A 27,747-nucleotide genomic window follows, 5' to 3' on the forward strand; every position below is an offset into this window, starting at 1 on the left:
TTTAACGGCCTCGTGGTGTAATAGTCAGCGCGTTTGCGTACCATGCAAGATCTCGGGTTCGCATCCCGACATGGTTGATTAATTGGTATTTAAAAGGGTGTTTTTACAATAGAATATTTCACAGTCCCTGGACTGGTACATAATCATATAATCAGCGCTAAGATGTTTTAAGGTTTCGTATTTCTGAAATTAATCCGCGTGTGACGTCTCAAGTTCTCTTCCGCTTCTTCTCAGTCAGTTCTGCCGATTAATCCGTTGACGGTAAGTGAACCGGAAATCTTCCACAACTCTCTTATCATCGGTTGATTCATATGAACTAGTCACGTCACGTCGTTCAAAGTAGTTTGTTTTTAAAAAAATATAAATATTTTGTACATTTTCAAAAAACTATGCTGAATGGTTAGTTAGGCAGTCACAGCAACTTTGCATAAATTATAATTGGGTGTATGTAATATAATGATAATAAATAAATAAATAAATAAGTTAATGCTCTAATTTTTACCGCAAAAAACATTTTTTGTATAAAATTTCCCGTAGGGCTAAAGTTCCTCATTGAATAAAATACGTTAAAAATAAGCGCTGAACATTTCCCATTAGCGATTTAGAATACTTTGTAAAAACTTCAAGTTTTTCCTTTCCTTTTCTTAACTTCAAGATTTAATTCTGCTAATATAGAAAAAAAAATCTTAACGTTATAGGAATTTTAAGAAAAATAATCAAATATTTTCTTGATAAAATATTTATGAAAATAAAACAAAAATACAACACCTCGTATCTTAGTTTTGTGTTTGAGTAGGTAATATTAAAAAGCGGGTCGAAAAATTATCTGGCGGGTTTATGATTTTGGATTGTGGAACTAAATAGCAACAAAGATAACATTTTCGAGATTGGCGAATGAGGTTGGATTGCTCGTCAGGATAATTTTAGTAAACTTTTGTTATTATTTTGACCCATTTCAGACGGGTCGTATAAATCCCACGGCACAGTAAAAGTACCTAGGGTGGATTTATTTTTTAAAAACGAAGATAAACCTGTACAAGACCATTATTAGGACTGTATTTTTTATTTATTTATTTAGTTCTATGTAACATAGTCTAATATATATTTACAACACAATATTTACATCTATACTTATTCTAACATTATTTATCAATATTATACACTTAGTATCCTAATTTATAATATTAACTGTTTCATATGTACATTTTCATTAATTATATTCACTATTTACACTTTATACTACCTAATATTTTTCACATATATACTTTTTACATTTAATTTTAAATATATTTACATTAATTTCATTTTTTATGCTTTCTGGCATTTCTTCAAATAGTTTTATTCCCTTGTACATAAGGCAGTTCTGGGACATTGTTTTTGATTTCTTTTCCAGTCTTATATTTTTAGATCCTCTTGTTGCATAGTTATGAAAGAACTCATTATTTTTTAGTTTATTTTGAAAATATCTCGGAACTATTCCTTTAATAATTTTGTATTGGCGTATGGATACGAGGCTTTGACACTGACAGCAAGGTCCGCTGAGATGCTGGATACATTTGAAAGGAGAGTCATTCACCGAATCTGTGGTCCCGTAAAAGACATACATTTGAAAGGAGAGTCCTTCACCGAATCTGTGGTCCCGTAAAAGACGGAGAATAGTGGCGCATTAGGCAAAAAGCCGAATTGTACAGCATATTATATAAAGCCCCTTGTATCTCGACGCACATAAAACTGCTCAGGTTGAGATGGGCTGGACGCGTACAGAGAATGCCCGGTGCGCGAGTAACTAAGAGTCATGACTGGACATCCAGGGGTAGAAGAAGGGTTGGAAGACCTAGACCTAGACAGAGGTGAGAGGATGAAGTAAAAAACATGGAAAATGACTTGCCACGCGAAGAATGAATGTGACGCCAATACAGCTACAAATTTGGAGGGAGAGCACGAAGATAGAACTCATAACAAGAAAAAAAAAAAAGACGCTGTTTTGTGTCCGGTGTTTATGTGAAACAGATTCAGTCGGTTATTGATAGTGAAGGGGGACGCATTTTTTTCAATGCCTGAACCTTAGAATATTCCGTCTTTTGCTTGTGAACGTTGTCACATCACCGGGCGCAAAGGAATTATTTACCACAGTCTTTTAAGAGTTAAGCCCTAACGAATAAATACTCTAAGGTTTAAACCGATGAATGGCGATTTCATATATCTGTGGTTTGAACTTAACTTTTTTATTTTATTAAAACGATAACCTATTGATGACATAATTTAACCTAGAATTAAAGAAAAATACTAATAAATGTGTTAATTTGTGATTTAACATGATTTCATTTCTCGTTGAAAGCCATAATTTATTTATTTTTTCCAATAAATTTCCTGTTCAATTCACTATGTTTAAATCGTTGGAATAAATTTTATTTTAATATTATATGGTACTTTGTCTTTATATGAACACAATGTCCAACGTTAGTCTAAATTTAAAGGGGCGTAATCTGCCGGTATAAAAGAAATTATAATTTAGCTACATAAAACTTTAAAGTTTATTTACTATCAGAAATACCATTGAAAATTACTATTTTTACCTAATATTTATTTACTTTATTTCTTAACGGCGCGATTCTAACCGAACGACGTTTTTAAATGGCAAGTCGAATAGAAAATCCAGAAGTGTCGCAATTAAAAAATATTACTTGAATCTTTTTGGTAGTGATAGTTATTAATGTAATTTATATAGATGGCGCAAAGTACTGTGTTTTATGTTTCTTTTTTTTTTTTAAGGATTAACCCGCCAAGCCCCGTATTTTAGAGGCTTGTCAGCAGATGGGAAAGAGGGGATATGGAAGGAGGTAATGAAAAATTCACCACAACACCCGGACCAATTGGGAAAAAAATATTTCATGGATTTCTTTCTTGCAACTGGCGGGATTCGAACCCGTGACGCCAGTTTCACAGTCGGCCGTCTAACCAACTGCGGCACGACACCTGTCATATAATGTTTTCTTACTATTTCGGATGTATTAACTACGTATGATATTATGTATAGTCAAAAACTGTTTTTTTTGTACGGTCCCAAATGAGTTTTTTGAATAACTCCTTGGAGTATAATATGTATTTTTTATATTATATGTTTTATAAATAATAAAAAATAAATTTAAAAAATCGTATAATTTCCTTACTTTCTATTAGAGAAGGTGAAGTTAGAAAATGGCAGTGATTAGAAATAAATAAATACCTGATGTATGAATTGTGAAGTCGCTAGAGTTTATCAACCACTTATATCAGTCGTGGATACATCACCGTAATCTAGAATACTGAGTAAAAAAAAATCGTTTGGAGTAAAACAGTTATTTGTGTTAACAAATTACAACAGGGATGGAGAATACCTTAAATAAGGTAATATGGAAGTCTAGGCATTTACAGCGCTTATGACCTGTCATTGGCTGGTTTAAGTGGCCACTTTACACACTGTGTAACATTCACCATTTTGCCTATGTTTGAACATCCATATTTCTTCAGTTCTTCCATTTGTTGATTTAAGTGAAGTTAAAAGGCTGAAACCTTTATTGTTGTGAAGAGGTTCATCAGACTGAATTATTTCACATACTAGGCAACGCCTGAAAACAATTTTTCAATTTTAAAACTTTTTCTTGGACCAGTTGGTTTCATTACAATATTTGAGTTTGTCCAAATGTTCGTAGACAAAAGACTGGATATCACCCTCTCGAAAGTCATTAAGATTAACAAATTACAAGAGGGATGGAGAATACCTTAAATAAGGGAATAATTGAATACAGTTATTTGTATGTTATCCGTTCTTATCAGATCAATTGTTTTTTTTAATATTACATCTCAAAGTGCTTTTAGACCTCTTGCATTCAAATCATTTAAATACACTTTGGTAATTTGCAATCATCTCATAACATTCTTATGAAAATAAAGATTTTTTAGGGCATTTTGATAAAATACATATGTGAAACATGAAAGCCTTATGGTATCAAATAGTGACAAATTTTCTTGCCATAATGACATTCTACTTTGAGATTTATACATTTTGACTTAGGATTTTTAAATATTCTACAATTTATTGGTACTAACGGTAAAAAAAAATCTGTAGCCTTCTAAGTGTAAACCAAAAAATATGTTACGACTTATGTCAATAAAAAAATACGGTTCAGATATGACTTACAAACTAATGAGGAACTTTAGCCCTACGGGAAATTGGATTTAAAAAATACTTTCTTGCGTGCGATAAAAAATAGAGCATTAAATTGTACCTACTCCAAAGTTTCTTGAAAATGTACGAAAAAAATATTTTTTTTATAAAAACGCACTATTTTGAAAGACGTCACTAGTTCATATGAATCAACCAACGATATAAGAGCTGTGAAGGATAAACGGTTTACTTACCGTAAACGAACCAATCGGGAGAACTGACAGAGAAGAACCTCTGACGGCACACGCGAACATATTTCAGAAATACGAGTACAAGGCTTTGAAACAAAGCGCTGATAATACGATATATAAAAATAAAATTTTGACTTAGTTTAATAGTCTATTAACAAATAAAATAAACACTGAACTTCCTTATTAAGGGTAAAAATTAAAATTGGTTAGATAAAATGACATGCATAAGTGGATTTTCGTTTGTTGAATTTATGATAGTTTTAAATAATTAAACGATTTTTTTTTTTAATATTTCTTTTATAAATAAGTTTCTACGGTTGAATTGCTTCTTAGCAGATTTTTGACCCATTTCATGTATTTTTCAATAGTACAACGATAGCGTTATCAGTTGTTATAGTTTTTTGTGTAATTTTACGAACAATCACGTAGGCTGCGTCAGTAGTCAGTAGGCACTAGTGACCGACCGAAACAAGATTTTCAGCCAAAACCAAAATTGAATTTCGGCTTCAGTTTTAGTTTCGGCCGAAGCCGAAACCTAAACTTATTCAAATAAGTAAGCTCACTTCAAACTTTCCAAAATAAGGAGTCTTTATTATTAAATAAAATACCCTATAAAATAAAAGGCATAAATTTAATGGTTCGTTGTTATGTTATACTAGGTCGCAGAGTTTTCTGGAGGAGGAGATAGATATTCCTCGATCTAGAGGAATCGAATTGCTTAAGATGAAGTCCATGAGGATTATAAAAAGGAACGGTGCAAGGACGCAACCTTGACGAACTCCGGTGGTGACCTCAAACCAATCTGTGACAACATCGATGATTCTGATTCGGCATTCACTATTTAAATGAAGAGCTTTGATAAGTTCGACTAGTTTCATAGGCACCCCATATGCTACTAGTATTTTCCAGAGTGTAGGTCTGCGCGGACTATCAAACGCGTTTTCGTAATCTACGAAGCACATGGCCAAGGAACTATTGAGTTCCTTGTTCTCCTGTAGAATACAGCGAATGTTGTGAATATGATCCGCACATGATCTACCTAGAGTATAGCTATGATGCGGTTATAATAGACGATTCAGTTAGGGGTCTTCAGGCCACTGTAGATAGCCTAAACAGGTACTCCGCATGTATGGGTTTAAAAATCAATATTGCAAAAACCCATGTACTGTATAACACTTCATGCCTCAAGGCCCAAAATCCCCTGACTCTGTCAAACCAAGTCATCGAAAGGGTCGAGAGTTTCAAATACCTGGGAGTACCTATATGTTACGGAAAATAGCAGCTTTCATAAAGAACTGGGAGTGCGGCTAGGAATAGCAGGCGCCACATTCAATAGTATGAAGGCTGTCTGGAGATCGGATATTTACTCAGTGAAAATCAAATGCCGCCTATATAACGCCTGCATAACACCTATTTTCCTCTACGGATGCGAATCGTGGCACCTCACTAGGGCCCAAAACAGCAATATTCTAAGTTTTGAGAATATGTGTCTCAGAAAAATCTTGGGTGTGCGGTGGATTGACTTTGTGAGGAATTAAGTTATGAGGACGGACGCAGCAAACTCCGGTGACGACTGTTATCAAGCGGAGGCGATACGGGTGGCTAGGCCATATGCTGCGGATGCCTCCTGAGAGCCTTAACCACGCTTGCCTACTTTACAAGGCATCAGGTTCTCGACGTCCTGGACGTCCACTGCTGACTGTTCGTCAGTTCATGTTAGAACTACGGGACGCGAACCTGACTTGGGAGGATGCACAGGAGCTGGCAGCCGACAGAGATGCTTGGAGGATCTTTGTCGACACCATATGCTCTCACTAGGGAGCGGACATGGAATAATGAAATGAAATGTTATACATATAACTTATATGGTTTAGCTATAGAAACTTTAACTTATTGACTAATAAAATATCGCAGGTATACTGGCGAAAAGCTTTAACTCTCAAATCCCTGTTTCGAGAAATCAAGCATTTGTTCCAATTTCCCTCTTTTATATCTTTTTTAAATATAGTAAGATGTAAAGTGCTCATTTAAGAACATGTTTTTAATTTTTAGGGGTTCTTAATTTTATATTAAGTAAAAATTAAGTTATTTAAAGCTTTTAGCCTGAATAAAATACCGGGTATACGACATAGCCTTAAATTGATTTTTAAAACTACAGATATATGAAATTTAATATGACTTAATGTATTTTGCCAGTTTGTAGAGCGTTAAAAACTTTACAAAATATCATCATTAAGTCAAATTTGCATATTTTCGAGTTAACGTATTTTGCCAGTATACCCACGATATATAAGACCTTAGAACTGAGGAGAACCTAGACCTAGAGTCACGAGCCATACGATGCATCCGAGTACAGCCGAACGTAATCCGACACATCCCGAATGCAGGTTTCGGCTGAGACGAAGTTTCGGCTTATTTATTGTTCGAAACCGAAAGTTCGGTCGGTCACTATGTCACTAGTAGTCAACCTCATACGCATGAAGAGTATGCGCGGATGTAATTATTAGATAAAAGGTCACAAACTTGTAGATATACTAGCATGAATGGAATATACAGATCTAAAAATGTTTCTGGCCAACAAAAGCAACTCTCAGATATTTATGTGAACTAAAACTGATTTAAAGTTAACTAATTGTATGAAAATACAAAAGTAGCCGAAGGATTGTACATACCTATTACCTACCAAAAGTATTTTTCATGAAACCTAGTGGTCTTAGTCTTCTGCAGAAGAATGAAATCCAAGTATTTTCACGCGTTTCTCTTAAAACAATTCCTTTATGGTTCCCGCAAATACAATTCATACAAAAAATACAAGCAAAACAATAATCAACAGTAAAAGAAATTGCGACCCCTATTGGTTCGCTCGTACATTGTACGCAGGCCATTGACCCTAAGAGCTGATTACGGAAGGTCATTATCAAAACTCAACAAAAACGCGTGAAATGAAATTTTAAAAAGTTTAAAAAAAATAAAAGTAAAGATTTAAAAAATTAAATGTGTAAGGCCTATTTCGTACGAATTGTTCAAATTCACAAGACGTGGTAAAATTAGAGTGGAGTTAATCTGTTTTATTCATAAGTTATTTGGCGGTAACTCTCAGGTACAAATCCCGAAGAAGGAAATCGAGTGAAGATTAGTTGGTCTTATGAAGAATTATAGATGTTCAAACATAGGAAAAATGGTGAATGTTACACAGTGTGTAAAGTGACCACTTAAACCAGCCAATGACAGATCATAAGCCCTGTAAATGCCTAAACTTCCATATTCCCTTCTCTAAAACGTTAATCCTAATGACTCCTTAGGGGGTAAAATCCAGTCTTTTGTATACAAACATTTGGACAAAATCAAAATATTGTAATGTCCACTCTTGTTAAATTTGAGTAAAAGTTTATTTATTGAAGCAGAACAGTAATGGACTTTAACAAATCTGAAATTTAGCAATTTAAAAACATTAAATTTACGCCCAAGTAGAAAATGGAAGTGATATAAAACAGAAGCAATGTTTCAACATTAATTTACAAAAAAATTCTGATAAAAAAAAAAAAAAATTTTTTGGACTTGACCATTTTTATGATTACCCCCTGATACTGCCCAAGTCAGATGTCAACACAAGTGTCGTGGATGGAGGGGGGCAGAGTTTTCGACCTTTCTAGATTTGTGTTGTCCACCCAAAACCGTTGGGGGGGGGGGGGGTTGCTGCTTATAATTTCATAAATAATTATTTTTTTAGATTAAAATTTTATTATCTGATGAAACGTTTAAAAATGGGTAGAATGTCCATCGAATAAGTAAATCGTGAGATCGCTCCCAAAATCGGTAGATCTACAGAAAAATCGGTAGGGTCGGCAACGCTGCTGACAGATACTGATCGACTCGCCAACGTGTGGGCAGTGTAGCGTTTTCGTTAACAATACGCGCGCCAGCATTCGTGCACGGGTCACAGAGTTTTATTCAAGCTATTTTCTGGGATATAATAAAATAGATAACGATGTTAAACATTATTACTATGATGACTAGACGATCCCCAAATTCACATACAGTAAAGCTTATATCAATACTTACATACTCTGTTTAGTTTACACAAGGAGTGGTAAGTATATCCCAAGTAATTGTGTAATGTACATACATATTTCCTATCATGTCTATGCGTAGATTGCGTAGTCTATGTATCGAAGTCTGAATAGAACATTATATTAATTGAGAGAATCAATCGACGAATTTTTGTCTCATTACATAAAATTGTGTGTGTACGAGGTTTGATTAAAAAATCTACAAAATATTTGTATTTAGAAATCAAATGCGTAATTGTAAAAAAATTTTTTTTCCTAGATTGATACGTTACATGCTTAAAATAATCTGTAAATTTTGGAACGGAAAAATTTCAAGAATATCCAAGAGCGAAAATGACGGACGCTCACGCCTCGCGACTCGTTTGCTACTTTTTAACAAAAAAAACTAGACCGCATTGATGCCTAGCCACCGTATTTACCGGATTTTATTTATCTTCAACTATACCGCGTTCCGCTATAAAGAAGTTATGTCACTTTAGTACGCAGATATGTGCACCGCGGGGTTCTTTTTTGTTTTTTTTAATATTTTTCACGATCATTATTTGTATTTTGTGTACTTTTGGCCTTCAACCGAGGTTTGAAGTTTATAACTGTCTGAATATTTTGTTAATGATCTATATTGATAAAATTATTTTTGTTGGTAAAAATATAACGTCTATATAAAATATAATTTCAAATTCTAACACGTTTTAAAACTACCGAAATGCAAAAAGTTTACACTCCTCGGAAATGATTCCGTTGAGCGCCTGGCTAATATTGACGAAAACAATGGCTCATTAAAACAATGCTACTTATTAATTACAAAACAAAGTGCAACTCACGCCCACAGATGCTTATTAAATAAGGTTTAATGCACATAATGAAATTTAATTGGACTGATTTTCTTACTCAAATACGAAATGACAGCCGGTTTAGAGCAAAAATAGACTTTTCCGAAAACTTCAAGCTCTGGTTGAGGGCCAAAAACAGTATCAAATATTTTTATTTTTTGCATTTCGAGTAATCCAAAAGGCAGCGTTTAGACCCCTTTCATTTCGAAATTCGGAAAAAAATTATCGGCCCACCGTTCGTGTAGCTAAAGCATTAAAAAAATTTTTCGTTACTAAACAGTATTTTCAGCATTTTTTAGTGCCAATCTCCACTCACTGATTTTACTCATTTGACTTTAAAAACAAAAAAATGTCTTTTGCACAATTTGCAAAATGGTATACTGAACATACAAGAACTAGGGCAGCGTCGTGAGATACCCTAGACAGGGTAAACCGTACACACGAAACATGAAGTTCTGTAAGGAATGACTGATGCCTAGAGCACGTGTAGCGGGGTTCGAAGATTTTTTTATACTTTTACGGAACCGAAGCTAAGTGCCTTACATCTGGAAAAACGAAAGTAGAACATGTTGGAAAAAAAATAGCGAATGGTTGATTGACATGGGAAGCGGGGAGTCAGAAAACTTTATTTATTTATTTATTATGGATAACTTATATAGCGCCATTTTCGTAATAAAATACTTCAAGGGCGCTTTACATGGTGATTCTATTGTTAAGTTAATTCAATTGAAGCTTTTAAATTTGTAATTTAATTAAAATAATTTATTTTGTTGTCACGTGCTACGGATTTATTCAAATGATTTAGAGAACAAGTGGGTTTTAAGTTTTTTCCGAAACATCACTTCACTTTCACAGCCTCGCACCTCTACTGGGAGAGCATTCCATGCCATAGGGCCCGCGACTGCAAATGCGCGTTCACCAAATTTAGTGCGCTGTTTGCGTAGAGGTATAATAACTTTTCCTCTCGCCGTAGACGTAGCTGATCTAAGCGTGAGACGCCTGTCAGCTAGTTCATCTGGAATGCATAGTTCCCTTAGATATTCCGGAGCCGAGTTGTGCAGTGACTTATACATAAGCCAACAGAGTTTGTATTCGACCCTCTGTGGAAAACGTAGCCAGTGTAGTTCCCGAAATAGTGGAGTGATATGACTGAACTTAGAGATTCCGAAAATAAGTCTCGCTGCGGCATTCGTACAGATTGTAGGCGAGTCATTTTGTTCATTGGTAGAACTTGTTGTTAACAATATGGTATTTTCTCAAGTCGGGAATAAATATATACCAATTCTAATGATACAACTATCAATGTATTCAAAACAAGTTGTCTTTTATAATTTTCGGGTTTAAAAACGAACACGTACAAAACGGCTCGCAGTGGGCATCAACGTCATTTTGACGTCACGCGTTATGAACGTCGACTGCGCTTCTAATAAACATTGCGCACATGTTTGGCGCAAAAATGTCATACGTGCCGTTTGTCCCACAGGGCGCGTAACATCTCGTTTTTGGGTAATTCAAAATATGCATATTCTAAATCTTTGTAGAAAATTTATCTGACGTCGCACGAAAAAAATATTAATACCGCTATCATCGTAATTTTTTTGAGTATTTAAAAATAAAAATATTTTTAAAAAGGGGAAAAGACCCTATTGTAACTATATTATATAATCTGTTTATATTATAAATAAACCTATATACACACTTATTTTATTGTATACACACTTACATACAATATACATGCTTATATATTATATCGAGTCTTTTTTTCAAATCAAAAACTTTGTTCCAAAAACGGTAAAAACTAAAATATGTTATTTGTAAATACTATGGGGAACAGGAAATCAAAATGACATAAACAGACTACAAAGACAGCAAAATAAAATATAAGTTAGTATATGATCTCCCTTATCTAACAGCAACTAAAGAACTCTTTAAACAAACGAAGCAATTAAATGTAACTGACCTCTTTAAAGTACAATCCTTAAAATTTATTCATAAAGAGGCCAACAATACAATTGTGGACAAAGAACTAAAATTTGGAAAAAAATGTAGTAAACATAGACACAATATGTGAATATCAGAAAAATATCACATACAACCTTCTAAAACGAGACAAGGACAGTCAAGACTAATAAACCGTGGACTGAAATTATACAATAAACTACCAGACAAAACTAAACGAAAGACTCAGACAACCTTTACAAAAGATGTTTAAAATATTATCATTCACAGTAGAACATGAATTTTAAAAGTTAAAATATTTTGTTCAATGTATGTTACTCGTAAGGGTTTATCAATAAAATTTAAAAAAAAAATAAAATATGTACATACATTTTTAATTTATTTTACAATGTGTACTTATAAATATTTGAAAATGATGCATCTGTTTACGCTTCTGCAAATACGTTTTTATAAAAAAAAATTGCCGCAACATATCGGTTCCTTAGAATAGGCATTACCCATATAGCCCAGACGTCAGGTCGGTAAATTGCACTCTAGCTAGAAATAATTCAAGGAGTTTTAATAACTAGTGAATTAGATAGAGCTGCGAGTTGCTAACAACATATTCTGTTTACGACCTTGAATTCTTAATGGTAGTTTTTTTTGTTAATCCAAAAAATGCTGAAAATGTTGTTTATTTTAGCATATCTCGACTAAGGCTTCTTCTTCTTCTTCACGTGTTATGTCGGGTCCCCCCGACGTTGACGATCACTTGGGAGAACCTCTCAACACATGGCCAAAATATGAAATCTTACGGAGCTTAACAGTGGTGAATAGTTCTCGATTAGTATTGGCTCTACGTAATACTTCATTGTTGGCGACTTAGGCTTATCACAGCACAAATATTGTTAACTACAAAAATAAAGAGCACTATTTAAGCTACAATTTATTTTTTCACAACTTTTTGCTAAAACTTTTAATTCAAAATACAGATCAACGAATTTGCGCTAGGCGACATCATTTTATCAATTGAATTCTCGGCGTATGTATATGCTGTTCCAAAGTTCTTTTAAACCACTTCCGGCCATGATATAGCCTATAGATAAAAGACATCAATAAATGAAAGCCTCCTAATCTTACAATGATCAGAGTTTTCTGTGCTCGACGAAATGATGTCTCTAGCTTTAAGATAAAGAGGCTGGTCAAAAGTCACGATACAGGTGTTCTGATTGAATTATTTTCAGTTTTCACAACTGAAAGAAGCAAGCGAACGCAGCTCGTTAAGTTACCAGCCTGCTGTTCTATACCCAGCCGGAAATAGAGGGCGACCAGAACAAAGGCTATAAAAGGCGCGAAGTTCAAGGCCCGTTCTTCTCTCCTTGTCCGAAGCTCCACTGCCGTACTTCCTTACATAAAATTAGTCTTCTATAAAAACACGTGTTAGATATAAATTCGAAGTAAGTTAGATTTCATTAAACGTGTAATAAAATATCTTTGTATTACACGCCAGTTTTCTTATAAAATAAATAGTGTTATCCATGTAAGTAAGCCGTTCTTATTTCTTGTGTGATAATATATATGTGAATCCTTTTCCCCGCCACCTTCTGAAAAGAACGTAGTAGGGTGTCGAGCGAGAGGCCATAAGGCACCGGCGGGACCGATTGCAGGCTCCAGCAAGGGCGACTGCCTAATCCTACCTCACGCACATGCCTGTGCGTATAAAAGTTACACACAACGTGTACAGAGAGATCCCGACAGGTAAGCTAAAGGCCACGACCCCCACACTATGTAGTCCGTGTCATAGTCACTCGGTGGGACGTTAGTGAAAACCATGCATACAATTTTAGACTTAATAAAAGGCATCTCTTTTGTCACCTCCTTCATGAAGCCAGGGCCCCGATTAAAATGGGAAGTTAACAGAGTTTGTCTGGAGACTGTCTATAAAGAAACACTAGAAAATAAGTATATTTGGATGAACATTTGAAGTATCTTCGTCGATAACCTATAATTGAACATGTTTACAAGAAAAAATTGTATGCATATTCTAATTTTACTTTGTAGATAAAATTGAAGATAAATGTTAATTTCTCATTGTAATCGGGGCCCTGGGCTGGTATTTCAAACGAAATTATAGCGCGGTATAGCGCGTTTTTACGTACTAAATACGCATTATAGCGCGCTGTAAACGCGTTCGGAATACGAGCCCTGGTATATAAGGAAGGTTCGCCCATTTTCCATAAAGCAATATAATCATACGTTGACAATTAAATTAAGTGGATGTAGGTACTGTTTCTAAATCAGCTACTACTACAGATTATAATCCAGATGCATTGCGTTTTTCAAAAGGTGATATTGGCTGTAATCAAATTGCTTGTCATGTTATTGTGGAAGGAAGACTGAGATGGGTAGCGAGCGAGCGAAAACGTGGTCCGAGGCCGCGGCCTAGCGCGAATTTGTTGATCCGTATTATAAATTACAAGTTTCAGCAAAAAATTGTGAAATAATTCATTGTAGCTCAAATAGTGTTCTTTATTTTAATAGCTGACAATATTTGTCTGGGATAAGCCTAAGTTGAGATGTGGGTTTGGACGACGCGTGTGAAAAGGCCAATACGCACGACATTTGATGAACGTCGTACATAAAAAAGCACTAGCGAATTTTGAAATGTCATTTCTCTATGCGAGAGGTACACTAAAATAATAAAAAATAAAAGATTTTTTAGAAGAGACAAATTAGTGATTATTCATACTTGAAACATCTTCTATTTTTCAATGAGACTAAAGTAAATTTGTTTTTTTAAATATATTGATACACATTACAAAAAACAACATCTTAAAATATTTAGGAGTAATATATGTTTTCTTACTGTCCGTGACCTCGAATTTGGTGTGGAGTAGCAATAAAAAAAATATTTATTTAATTAAAACTTCAAATGTAAAGAATAAGTACTTTGGCGGACATATTGCTAAAAGCAATATCTTCCAACCAGCCAAAATCAGACTGGTCTATGGTAATGGTATTATTTTTTGCGTGCGCGTCGGATAAATTTTCAACATTGGTTTTAAATACACGTGTTTAGAATTACCTAAAAACGAGACGTTTCGAGAAAAAAAAATGCCGGTTGATGCCGCCCGTCAATTAATAAATGCTTTTGTAGTGTCTAAAAAATGACTCGCCTATAGTCTGTATTAAATGCTGCAGCGAGACTTATTTTCGGAAGCTCTAAGTTCAGTCATATTAGTCCACTACTTTGGGAATTCCACTGGCTGCGTTTTCCACAGAGGGTGGAATACAAACTCTGTTGGCTTATGTATAAATCACTGCACAACTCTACTCCCGAATATCTGAGAGAACTATGCATTCCAGATAAACTAGCTGGTAGGCGTCTTACGCTTAGATCAGCTACGTCTACGGCGAGAGAGAAAAATATTATTCGTCTACGCAAACAGGGCACTACATTCAGTGAACGCGCATTTGCGCTTGCAGGCCCTATGGCATGAAATGCTCTCCCAGCAGAGGTTCGAGGCTGTGAGAGTGAAGTGATGTTTCGGAAAAACTTGAAACCCACTTGTTCTCTAAATCATTTGAATAAATCCGTAGCATGTGATAACAAACTAATTTTTTAAAATTAAATTACAAATTTAAAAGCATCAATTAAATTTATATATTTATATAATCACTTTGTAAAGCATCCTTTAGGTGTAATATTACGAAAATGAAGCTTTATAAGTTATCCATAATAAAAACAATAATAACAAATGAATTTACTTACACTTAATGTTTTTGGGTATGCAATTAATTTGTCTTAGCTGGTAGAAGCGTGAACTTATCGTCCTACCAATTTGAGCATCAAGCGAGAGTTCAGAATTAAGGAAGCCCCCTAGCAGTTTAACAGTGGGTAAAGCGGTAGTGCTTACGCGGTGGTGCCGTATCCTGAATCAAATTCTGTCGTCTGGCCGTAGCCATCCATAGTTGTTTTATTTCAGATGGATTTGATGTTAATCTGTTTTAAGCCATACAGTTTCCTATTTTCTCAATGTATCCATCAATAAAGTTAACATGCACATTCCTCTCGCCTGGTTTACAATAAAAATAAATATGTATATCATCCGCATAGGAGTGAGACCACAATCCACATTCTCTGAATTTGTTATCTGTATCTTTAGTGAACAGGAGATAAAGGAGTGGTCCGAGTACTGCGCCTTGAGGCCCTCCAGAAGACACTTGAAAGTTGGGTGAGCTTTTACCCTGGAACACAACTGCATATTCTCCGTTATGGAGATATGAACTGAACCACATATGCCTAATCACGGATATCATAGGTTTTCTACAGGCGTTCAAGCAAGATATTGCGGTCAACAGTCTACAGTATCAAACGCAGTACTCGTTCAAAAGAGCTAACAAAATCATATGACCAGTCTACCGCCATTATGATATCAGGCAGGACTTTTATCACTCTCGTCTCCTCGAAATAAATACGTCGGAATGCCGATTGCCTTACCGAAAATAGAAAATTATGCTCGATATAATTAAAGAGACTATGGGAAACTATTTCTTCTAGTATTTTGGCTGGTTTGAGTGGCCTTTTACACACTGGGTAAAAAACAGTCAATGTCTACAAACCTGGAAAAACTTAATATATATTTATTTATTATAAAAAATATTTTTTGGAACGAATGGCTTGAAAAGTGGGAGGAACTGGGTAAAGGTATACTGTGAGAATTAAATCTCTTTTAGATAAATAAATACGTTCTTGGGTACTTGAATCGGTTGTCTGAACTGAACTCTTGTCCGTCTGTGTTTTTCTTGTCCCATAGAAGGGAAGTGGTAAATTACCAATCCAAATAGTAGAACTCATAAGAATCGCGTTTCATCTGGTCTGGAAAGGTTGTTTTGCACAGGATTGTTCCTACTGTTAGGATTAGGACAATTAGGGTTTAGTAATCAGAATCAGTGTTATGAAGAAAATAAATTTTGTGTGAGTTCGATAGGGATCATGTTAGGAACTGCGTTAGGACTTTGCCAGTAGTATCTTGATAATATGGTGTACTTTTATGTGCTTAGGAATGCGAATTGTTTTGCTTCTGATGTTTGAGTGCGTGTCGCATGGGCCGAACTATTGGAATGTTTCCTATGAGTATTTGGGTTTTGTTTCGTTGTTTATTTTGTTTGTATTACTACGTTCTTCTTCCCTTTCGAAGCGGATTCGCGTATAGCCGCAGTCTCAATTTGGAACTAACGCTGTATTCCTGATGGAAAATTAGAATAAGGTAATGAGGCACTTCAGCCCTACGGGAAATTGGATACAAAAAATGTTTTCTTACGTGGGGTAAAAATTAGAGCATTAAATTGTAAGACAAAGTTTCTTGAAACTGTACAGAAAAAATAATAAAAAATATTTTGATAAAAACGCACTACTTTAAATGACGTCACTGGTTCATGTGAATCGACCTATGATCTGAAAGCTATGGAAGATTTCCGGTATGCTTGTCGCTTCTGGACCAATGGGAAGAACTGAATGAGAATAAGCGGAAATGAACCTCTGACGTTACACGCGGAGTTATTTCAGAAATACAAAACTTTGAAAAATCGTAGCGCCGATAATACGATATATAAAAATTAAAAAAAAAAAAAATGACTTAGTTTAACAGTCTATTAACAAATAATATTTTTTTTAAAAACCACTGAATTTCCTCATTGTACTGACCATGTGTATTTGATTGACCACTAATTGACAGTACTGCAATGAGGAGTACAATGAAAGCCTAAAGTTTATATGTTTTGTTATTTTCGTGGTTTGATTGTAAGGAAATATTACATTTTTGCTTACTTAGTTTTGAAAAATTGACAGCAAATATGCGAAAGTGAAGAAAAACGCAAGTCTTTATAAACCGTTTCAAAACTCAAAATATTTTCAGGCGTTAAGTACCAAGTACACGTATTATGTGGGTGAAATAATTTAGTCAGATGAATATCACCGCATCAATGAAGGTTTCAGCTTTTTAAATTCATAAAACTCAATAAAGCGAAGAATTGAAGAAATGCGGGTTTTCAAACATAGGCAGAATGGTGAGTGTTACACAGTGCGTAAAGTGGCCACGTAAACCGGGTCGTGGTCCCGTGGCTAGTGTCTCGGACTCTATCGGAAAAATGAACCCCAAAATTTAAACATTCGGGTAAATCATAAGAACGAAAATATTTATTTTTACAAAATAAAAACAGCCAATGAGTGCTCATAAGCCCAGTAAATGCCTAGACTTCCATATTCCCTGTTGTAATATGTTAAATACAGAAAGAACTAGCTAAAATAAAATAAATAAATAAATAAAAGGGTGATATTTGACCTTGAGAATAATCTTAAAACTTTTCATTCAATGAAAAATTGAAGAGCTTCAAGAGGAACAAACAAATTCTATGCAATTAATTAAGAAAAACGATTAATTAGGTATTTCAATCATCCTACGCTATATTGATAATAGAATAGTTTTTTATCGTGCACAATTAATTCAGTTTAGGACTTTATTTTATTGATTGTAGGGCAATCCCACTGCGTAATTTAATGGAAGTACCTAAATGAATACCGTAATTACAACCTGTGGGCAAATGGACAGCAAATTCTTGAAAGTGGTCATGTGAAAAGTCGGAATAATCGACGTGCGTGCATGAGAAGATGTATGAATGTGAAGGAAGCAAAGGAAGTGTGCCAGGACAGAGTGGTGTGGCGTTCTATCCTCTCTGCCTACCCCTCTGGGGAAATGGCGTGATGGTTAGTTAGTTAGTTAGTTAGGGCAAATGGACATACCCAAAATAAACGAGAGGTTCATTATTTCATCTTCTCTCCAGTAAAATTTGATTATACGCAGGGGAACCCAAAATAAAACAAACTAATGTAGTAGGCGGAGTTTTTTCAACAGGGTTCTGCCGGTAAGATCTAAGGTCGTGTGAGCTTCCTTTTCCCAGTAAGCATGCCATCGCCATGTTTGGCTGCTGGAAAGGGTTCAGTTTGACAGGCGTGAATTTTTTCCAGTTGTTTTGGTGCTCGTCGTTTTTCCGATGGATGATCGAGCGCGCGGTCGTGCGCTTTTGCTTCCAGGGGCGCTATTCTGAATCTTCTCACGGGGGTAGAGAAGATTTCTACTTGATTTTTTTTGCATGTATGCGACTACACATTGTTTCATATATGGCTATATTGATGATAAAACGTCAAATTACGTAAAATAAAGCACAAACTATGGCTTGCATGCACTAATGTCCCGATTGTGTCGTATTGTAAACTCGAGACGATCTGGACTTTTTTGGTGTAAGTCTTTATAGATTTTAAAAATCACTAAGATAGACCGGATCTTGTCTTGAGGTAGTATTTTTTTTTGTCCTAGCTTTAATTTTTTTTAGTTTTATTTTATTTTATTAGTGCCTGTATTTATTATATTAAATTGTATTTACCATCGTTAGAATGGACTGCATAAGTCCGTCAAATAAATAAATACGAGCACGTGTAACCAAACATGAAGTTTTTCATTTAGAACATTTTTGCGACGTAAGCATTACCCAAAACTCTTCATTAGGTTGAATCAAGCAGAGCCTGCCCTGGCGTACCCCTGGCTACGGCCCTGTAATTCAGAGCTATTCTAATTCTTACTGGTGGGGGTCAGTGCTATGCAAGCTCCTGGCGTCACTGCGACCTGTGAAGATCCATTGTGACGGGTCCCCGTGAATAGTTCTCGCCCTCCAAGCCCAGGTCTATGAAGAGCCCGGCTACTGAGTGGAAGGCGAGAGTTTACATTTTTCTAAGTCTCCCCCTCCAAGCCCAGATCCGTAAAGTATCGGGCTATAAGGTAGGGGGCGAGCTCTATAACATCCTCAGGTTTAACCGGTGGTCCCCCGAGCATCACATTCACATGGAATCTGTATATTTCCTCATCTGCACTGCAGAACCTACATCTAGAAGTTTGGAAAGGTTCATTATAGTGAGGTGTTTGTTCAATCTGCAGTGCCCTGGGCGGGCTCTGGTGATAAATAAATCGAGGAAGGAGATGAAGATAAAATGTTCACAATTGATTTCTTTACACTAATTAAGTTAAGAAAATACCAAATTATTTTTTTTAAATGATATCACACAATCTAAACTTTTAAATCTTATTTTTCAAGAAGCGTAAGAATACAATTATCTTTTATCAATTATCACATTTAAAAAAAAGAAAGTTCTTAAGGATAATGATATATTTACATATTTATATGATCATGAAAAATATAAGTGAGATTGCATGGATGTGGAAGAAGCGCAGTCCGCGTGTACATTAATAGTAATATTGATTTATTTATGGACATTGTCCACAAATGAAGCATTGACAAATGTAAGGGACATCAATACAATATAATATGGACTATTTATTGAGTGCTCGTTTAAATCTTGTCTCGAGTTAAGACGTTAATTTTAAATTATACATACATACTTAGTACTTACTTCAATACTTTTTATATTATAAATTAACTCTTTATTTATTGTTAATTTGCTGCATATCTATGTTATAATTTCTTATTTAATTTTTCTTTATTATTTCTTTATTTTCTGCTGATTTTATTATATTTAATGTATCTATATTTGTGTACAGGTATTTTGTTTCATTATAATTGTTTTTTAATATTATTTTATGCTTTGTCAAAGGCGTAAGCCGTCGAAATAAATAAATAAATTAGGTCATAATGAAATTTAGGTAGGCTGTAAGTATCAAAATAAACTTTTTCAGTATAAAAATCCTGAAAAAGTAAAAACAGATAAAAACCTGCAAGTGGCAGTCGATTCAATAACATAATACCATTATGTCTACAAACATTTGGACAAACTCAAATATTGTAATAATACCATCTAATTTAAAATACTTTAACTGCCTGATTTTTAAAAAAATTATGTGTTGAAATATAATTGATATAAATGGGCCTTTTCGCTTCGGTGTTTCGTAAAAAAGTGGGGAATGTTTAAAGTTCCGAGAATCAAGTTTGATCTGCACTATGCACCCACATATCCAAAGCTAAGTAAGTTGGGAAGTTTGTTTAGAGTTTCGGAACGTACCTGCGGTGTGCCTATATCACTATAACAGGCCGCCGGGGGACCCCTTCCTCCCAGAGAGGGAGTCTGGTGAGCGTCAGGGTGCGACTGGCCCACGACAATCCCCATGAGGATAGTCATCATCACGACTGGAAGACCCAGCATCCTGAATACCATCTCTCGACACTCACAGCACTGACGTCTACCGACGCGACCGAAACGCTTCGAAAGCGGCTGCGTACTGAACGAAAAGTAGGGATGTACGACGCATCGCCCGCATCGATGTTTCCAAAACATCGGAGTATCGGATTTAATATCGATAAAGTTTAAATGAATATTATCGTCCTCATATCCCTTACGGCACCCAGTAGCGCATAAACCAAATTTCGATCATCTGATGTATGAAAGTAAGGTGACCAGTCTCACGCTTCAGGTGCCAGTCTAGAAACAATGAAATAACGCAGCTCAGAAAACCTTTAAAATCAGTGTATCACTTTCACCCTGCCAGATATTGAAAAACCTCAAAAATAGTAGACGAACGCGTCAACCACTGTACTACGAGGTACTTATCTTCCCTCGATCTCCTTATTCAGAATTTTTATATGAGAGCAGTCATCGAGTAGAAAGCACTCGTCCAGATTTCTAGTTCTATTTCACACACGTAACAGTATTCTTCATTCACCTGAACACAGATATTTAATATACCTACATATTTAATGTACCTGGAGATTAAATGTCAAATTACTATCCTAATAATCCTCGTTAATTCATATAGCGCCATTTTATGACACTGCATCTTAAGGATGCTTACAGATAGATTTTTAGAAGGAAATAGGGAAGTTTGGTTATTATTTTCAATAAGGGATTTCCCAGTGAGTTTACAGTTGGAAAACACTTAATTATAATACGTTTAATTATTGTTATCTATTTTAACTATACCCCTACACCTAACAAATATTTTACAATTACGTTCCTCGCATTTTTTTTTTCAATATTTTTATCCGTTTCACTTAGAACCTTTCTTATAAATTTGATGGTAGGAAAAATTATAAAAAGTTCAATGTTATTTTTTTTTTTCTTCTATTCCTAATAATGTCAGAAATCTTAAACACATGTAAACGTGCTCCAACTCAACAAGAATTTTCTTGCGAGTTGGGGCAAGTTCACAGACTTTGTAGCTATTCCTGGTTGTGTCACTGTAAACTGTCCCTGTAATCAACTAGTGCGTGTATAATGATAAAAGGCTGATATTTTTTGTGATATTGTATGTAAATTTAGGTCAAAAGTTATGGAAATTTTGAGAGAAGCAGATATTTAACTTTATTATTATTATTTTATGCATATTTTTTCATATCGTTTCTTTTATATTTATTATATTGAACATAAATTAAATTATTGTATTAAGTGTAAACAATTTTTTTGGTATGTGCATGAGTTTCTTACACTGATATACAAAGAAATTGGCAACATTTGTGTACATACTGTTTGTTTACCTAATAAAATATATGATAAAATAAATAAATAAATAATGTTTTTAATATATATATAAATAAATAAGAAAAATTACGTTTTAATGTATCATGTAATGCATGTCTGCGAGTGTTCGTAAAATTATTTCCATAAATCAACCAAAACTTCCGTATTCAGGTTTATTTATGAAGATGATTATTTATGAAATCATTGTTAATACCTCAAATATCGATATCTCGATGCATTGACGTATCGTTAGGCGATGCCCATTCCTATTCAAGAAAAAGTCAGAAACTTGAAGCATCTACATGACTCTCAACAAAATCAGCATTAAAAACTACACAACACAAAGTCTTTACTCATAAAGAGCTACAGAAGCATCATAAAGCATTTAAGCGTACTTTTTTACTATAACTCGTATATTGTTTATCCTGTTTTGTTTGAATTGTCAACCAGCAACTCACACATGTTTTTGTCCGGATGCAATTAGAATACTGGCGTCTGGAAAGCAAAGTTGTTTCCTTACAAAAACGTTCAATCTATAACACATGAAAGTTGAGCGATTCATTTCAAAACGTTAAACTTTTTTCTTAAGTTGTCATTATTTGGTACAGCGAGGATAAATTTAAATCTGTTGTACACTTTTTCAGGGATACAAAATTGACATTTTAATTTTACATAGTACCTAGTTGTATGCTTTGCACCGTGAATTTATTATTGTCGTCCTTCTATTCGCACCTAATGGTGCATAGGGTGAACCAATGATTGTGAATTAGCGATCATTTGTAATACATATGAAGGAAAGATGACCAGTCTTATGCTTCAGACCAATCCAGGGGCTGTGACATAATATTGAATTAAAAAACACCTAGGTATTAAATAAATATTTTACGTTGATCTTGCCGAGAATCAAAACTGAGATGTAGTAAGCAAAATCTCAGTAAACCATCATGCTGACTAATCTCCACTCGATTTCCTTTTTCAGATTTTTTACTAAATTAACTTTGGCTTCATGATATTTTTACATTATTATCAAATATAATTAATAAAACTAAGAACGTCGTGGTTTGGCAGTATGGATGTAAAATTCTTTCAATGGTTTCGACAATATAGGATATTGGCATTACTTTAGATAGTAAACTCTCCTATCGTGAACACATTGATAATATTGTAAACAAATCTCTCAAACTTCTCGGTTTTATCAATAGAGTGACGGTGGACTTCAAAAATATTAATACCATCAAAACTCTTTATTGCTCACTAGTTCGACCTCATCTAGAATACGCTTCTGCTATTTGGTCTCCATTCTACAGGACTCATATTGACCATCTCGAGTCTGTCCAACACCGTTTTCTAAGAAAAGTGGCATGGTTGCTCGGATCACAAAGGGGTAATTATTCCTATTTTGAAATTGAGCAATCTCTTAATCTGTCTTCATTGGAGAGACGTAGAACTGTGATGGACCTTATATGCATTTTCAAAATACTTAATACTTTAAGTGATGTCCCATCTCTGTTGCAATCAATTTCTTTTCATGTTCCCAACCGTGTCACCAGAAGTCAAAATCTGCTATTTATAAAATCTTCTAAGAGCAACTTTGGTTTTTATGCCCCAATGTCCAGAATGTGTAGATTAGTCAATTCATCACACGACTTGGAATTTTTTGGGATAGATGTTCCGGCTTTTCGTAGATCTCTTCGCGACTAAACAGTGGGGGATGAATTTGGATTGGCATGGTTTAGCTAGAAGTCTTTCGTTTTTATAAATATATTGTATATCAATATTATTTTGCCCTTGTTTGTCTTTGCTAAATAGTTTTATGTTCTTTTTGTTCAGTTTCTTGCATTTATGTTTCTTCATGTAACTGTTGTAATTGGCTTAGGCCGTATCTATAATAAATAAATAAATAACAAATAAGAGTAGGTTTGTTTTAGGACATATTACATTTTAGTGAAAATCAGGTTTAGATCCATCGGGTGGTTGTTGAGATTTATTATCAGTATGGGACGTTCAAGATCATTCGGTATGTACTTTTTCACTTTTTAGATAAAAAATGTTACTATCTTTTGAAACTTAACAGAGTCGGTGGACATAGGTTCCTTAGTAAAACCTTAAGTTTGTGACTTTGAACGACCACGTAGTACGTCATATTCGTTTCTTACCGAAAATTACCGAAAAATTTCGAAAAATATCGTATTTTAGCCAAATCTGGTAAAATTCCCGTAAAAAACCGCGGTAATTTTACCGCCTTACATCTCTATTTAGCACCTAATTTTTGCTGGTACACATTGCTTAAGAGGGCTATGGGTGGTTCTCAACGCTCCCTTATTTGTCTTGGACCAGAAAAGTCCCTTAATCTACCAATCAAAAAAAACCCTTAAACTAATCTACTCAATAATGCTCCTTAAATTAAACCTCTTGAGAAAGTTCCATTAATAGGGAAATATCACACTTCGAATTCCGATAAAAATATATGAATTAGATTACGAATAATTAATTGTATTTTCAAAATCAATATGGATATTGTGGGGAAATGTTTTCATACATAAATGTAAAAAAGAAATGATTTTTTTTTAGATACATATTAAAAAAATTGCTTGAAAAATGCGACGTATTTGGCCTTGATTGTTGAGACGTCAAGATTCGTGATGTTCTGAACAAATTTTAATGGCCAGTACAAATAAACATGAATCGTGACGTATTAGGGGTGTGGCATGGAATGACTGTTTTTGCCGGAATTAAAAATTTAAAATTTAAAAGTATTTTTTATCCTTAACAAATTACAACGGGGATGGAGAATACCTTAAAAGGGGAATATGGAAGTCTAGGCATTTACAGGGCTTATGACCTGTCATTGGCTGGTTTAAGTGGCCACTTTACACACTGTGTAACATTCACCATTCTGCCAATGTTTAAACATCCATATTTCTTCAATTCTACCATTTGTTGATTTTAGTGAAGTTAAAGAAGTGAAGTTAAAGACATATTTTTTATTTTACCAATAATGAGCAAAAAAAAAATTTTTACTGGACAGTATTAAATAGACCTTTATAACTTTAAAAATGTTCATAAAAAAATGATATTTTCCTATTATCTATACCCTGAATACCTCCGTTGGAAAACAGTGTTACGAAAAATCGACGCACCCCACGTAAAATGATCTATCTCCAAATCTATTACTTTACAGAAAAGAGCTTACAAGGTTTTTTCATCATATTTTTTTTATCATTTTATCTATTTTCAATATGTACATGTTTACGTGTAAATGTTTATGAACATAATTAAATAATTAAAACACCTTTTATTTTAATCACTTTTTTTTCCACCAACCGGTTTCAAAGCTAAACAAGCTTCTTTCGCAATGTTTACTAATGAATTATTTCCTATGTTATTTCATCAGTATGCTGCCAATGAAACTAATAAATCAAGTTTTTTTTATCTTGAAAAGATGGTAATGTGAGATGGATACTTTTAAAACTGGACAGAAGTGGACTAAAAGATGTATTTTTTTTTATTTGGTTTTTTGAATACTTTTTCTTATTAGTTTCATTAGCAGCATACTTACAAAATAAAATAGGAAATAATAAATTGTTGAGTATACCTTGAGCAAGAAGCTTTTTTAGCTTTGAAACAGGTCGGTGGAAAAATATAAAAAAATAGTGGATAAAAACAAAGTTGTTTTATTTATTTTATTATAATTGGTGACGCGAGAGAGAGGCGCAAAAGTTAATTCCTCGATAGCTTAGACTAGCGCATGAACAGATCCAAGATGGTCCAACAAGGTCAGCCAACACACACGTTAAGCTAGGGTTTCCTAGGACAGCGGTGCCCGTATTTTAACGGCCGTAGTGAACGGTGATGCGGTGGACAGCCGTCGTAACAGTGACTAGAGTGTGGTTTCCTAGGAAAACGGTGTTATTAACACCATTTAACTCTGTTTCCCTAGGAAACCACTCTCTAGTCGACGTTACGACGGCTGTCCACCGCATCACCGTTCACTACGGCCGTTAAGATGCGGGCACCGCTGTCCTAGGAAACCCTAGCTTTACTAAGAACGTTTTCTGCCACTTAATATGCAATGGAAATCGACTTACCTGTGTTGAAGTGTTCCCCCTTGCTCCACCAGATATTAATGTGGGAATGATGCGGATGTCAAGTTCTTTCTTATTCTGTTTGGTGTATCAGGATTAGATATTGGTTGCGGTGATGATATAAATGCTGACACTTAAGCGGTAAATTCCTATAGCAAGATAGCGGTACGAATATTATTTGTTGTTGTTAGTTTATAGTGCGGATCACAGAAGACGTCATTTGTTTTAAGAAAAAATACATCTGTCAGTTTTATTTGAAAGTGGAATTTGTGAACTGTTGCAATGCGGTAGGTACTGCCAGGCTGCTCAGGTTCCTACTTCTCAAGGAAAAGCCGACAACCAAAACATATAAATGGCAGTAAACATTCACGCGTAACCAATAATGAATAACCGCAAGTTTAGTGCTTTAAATAAAAAAAAGTTTATGATCATTTTTAGATCATATGATAAAATGTGAAATATCTCAAAATCGTCAAAAATACAGTTTAAGTACTTTACGCAGGGGTAGAGATGTAAGGCCAGTAGTATACCATTGGTAGTTTATTGTCCGAAACGTGTTCTTCCGTATAATACGGTAGAATACGGTAGTTTTCGTTAGTTTTGGTAGAAAACGTTTTTCTTAATAAAATCCCCTTATAATCAAGTGATTAGTAATATTTGATTTTAAAGCCAGTATTATACCGTTGGTGTTTTATAGTAAGAAACTTTATGTGAATAAGAAACCGCATAATACGTTAGAATACGGTATTTTTTTGTAGTTTTCATAGAAAACATTTTATTTTTAATATGGCCGTTTAATCACTTTATTAGTAATATTTCATTCTTTTCGTCCATGGCGAACTGCCTCATTTCAGTCCATGAGGCACTGTTTAGTATTTTAATTTTTTCACCCTTCTCACGTAAATTTTTCGTAAAAATAACCGTACTGTCACGAAACATAAAATTATAAATTAATAAACTATTTAACAGACAGCAAGGGGCTCAAAATAAAACAAGTATAATAAAATCGTAGTAAAAAGTATTTATTTTATCAAAGTATTTAATATTTTTTACCATAAAAATAAACTACGGTAGATAGAAATAGGTAAATAGAAACGGTAGGCTACCGGTATACTACTGAGCGATTTGCTAGACTACGGTATTTTTACAACCCTACACAGGGGCGCAGGGCGCTTCGAAATAATAACACAATTACGCTCTCATACCAAAGGTTCATAAAAGCTGAGTTTTAGTGTACCTTCCGCCATTCATCCGTAGTTGTATAGCGCTGTCCTTGTATCTCTCGTCTGTAAAATAAGGTTTTTTTCGAATATGCATAAAAATCTGGATAATTTCATACATTCTTCTAAATCTCTAAATAAAGTCGTAAAGTTATCGAAATCATCATTGGATACATCATGATCCATGTCATTCTTATTGTTACTGCACCTATTTTACTAAACAATTTTAAGATGATATTTTATACCGAACTATGGTAAAAAAGAAACACCGGGCTCAAGCAAGCCGATTACTTTTATTTTTATGTTTTTGCTTTGAATCTTGAGTTGGGCACGCATAAGCATATTCTTATTTGTCCTTTAATAATCACATTAAATACACAATTAATTGATACATAAACATTATGGCTTACGGTCTCTTTCGTAAGCCCGATGTCTCTTCATGATCTTAGCTACGACACTGCAGGTATTTACAATAATACTAGGCCAATTTATACAGATGCAGAAGCCGAGAAAGACTCAAACAGACATGGCACGACTAGATCCAAAAAAAATCTTGAGTGGACAAATACAGAAGGAAGTAGGTACCCACATGTGTAAATATATGAATGGCGTTCTATCTTATCTACCTACTTTTGAAGTAAACGACGCGATATAAAAGTTAGTTGGTTATTTAGGCTTCTTTTG

General features: G+C 34.5%; 1 protein-coding gene across 1 annotated transcript in view; it reads right to left on the bottom strand.

Moving 5' to 3' along the window:
• LOC148276315 (laminin subunit gamma-1-like) overlaps nt 1-20,520 on the bottom strand; it is a gene marked incomplete at its 3' end in the record, with an annotated part of 42,538 nt that extends 22,018 nt beyond the window's left edge. The window contains exon 1 of the mRNA XM_088234443.1: nt 20,307-20,520. Within this exon, the coding sequence (XP_088090569.1) occupies nt 20,307-20,459 (153 nt within the window). The remainder of the gene's footprint in view (nt 1-20,306) is intronic.
• Between the last annotated feature and the right edge of the window lie 7,227 nt (nt 20,521-27,747).

Source organism: Micrasema longulum, unplaced genomic scaffold (assembly GCF_059751315.1).
Source record: "Micrasema longulum isolate JH-2025_06_02 unplaced genomic scaffold, ASM5975131v1 h1tg001242l, whole genome shotgun sequence".
Classification (NCBI taxonomy): Eukaryota; Metazoa; Arthropoda; class Insecta; order Trichoptera; family Brachycentridae; genus Micrasema; species Micrasema longulum.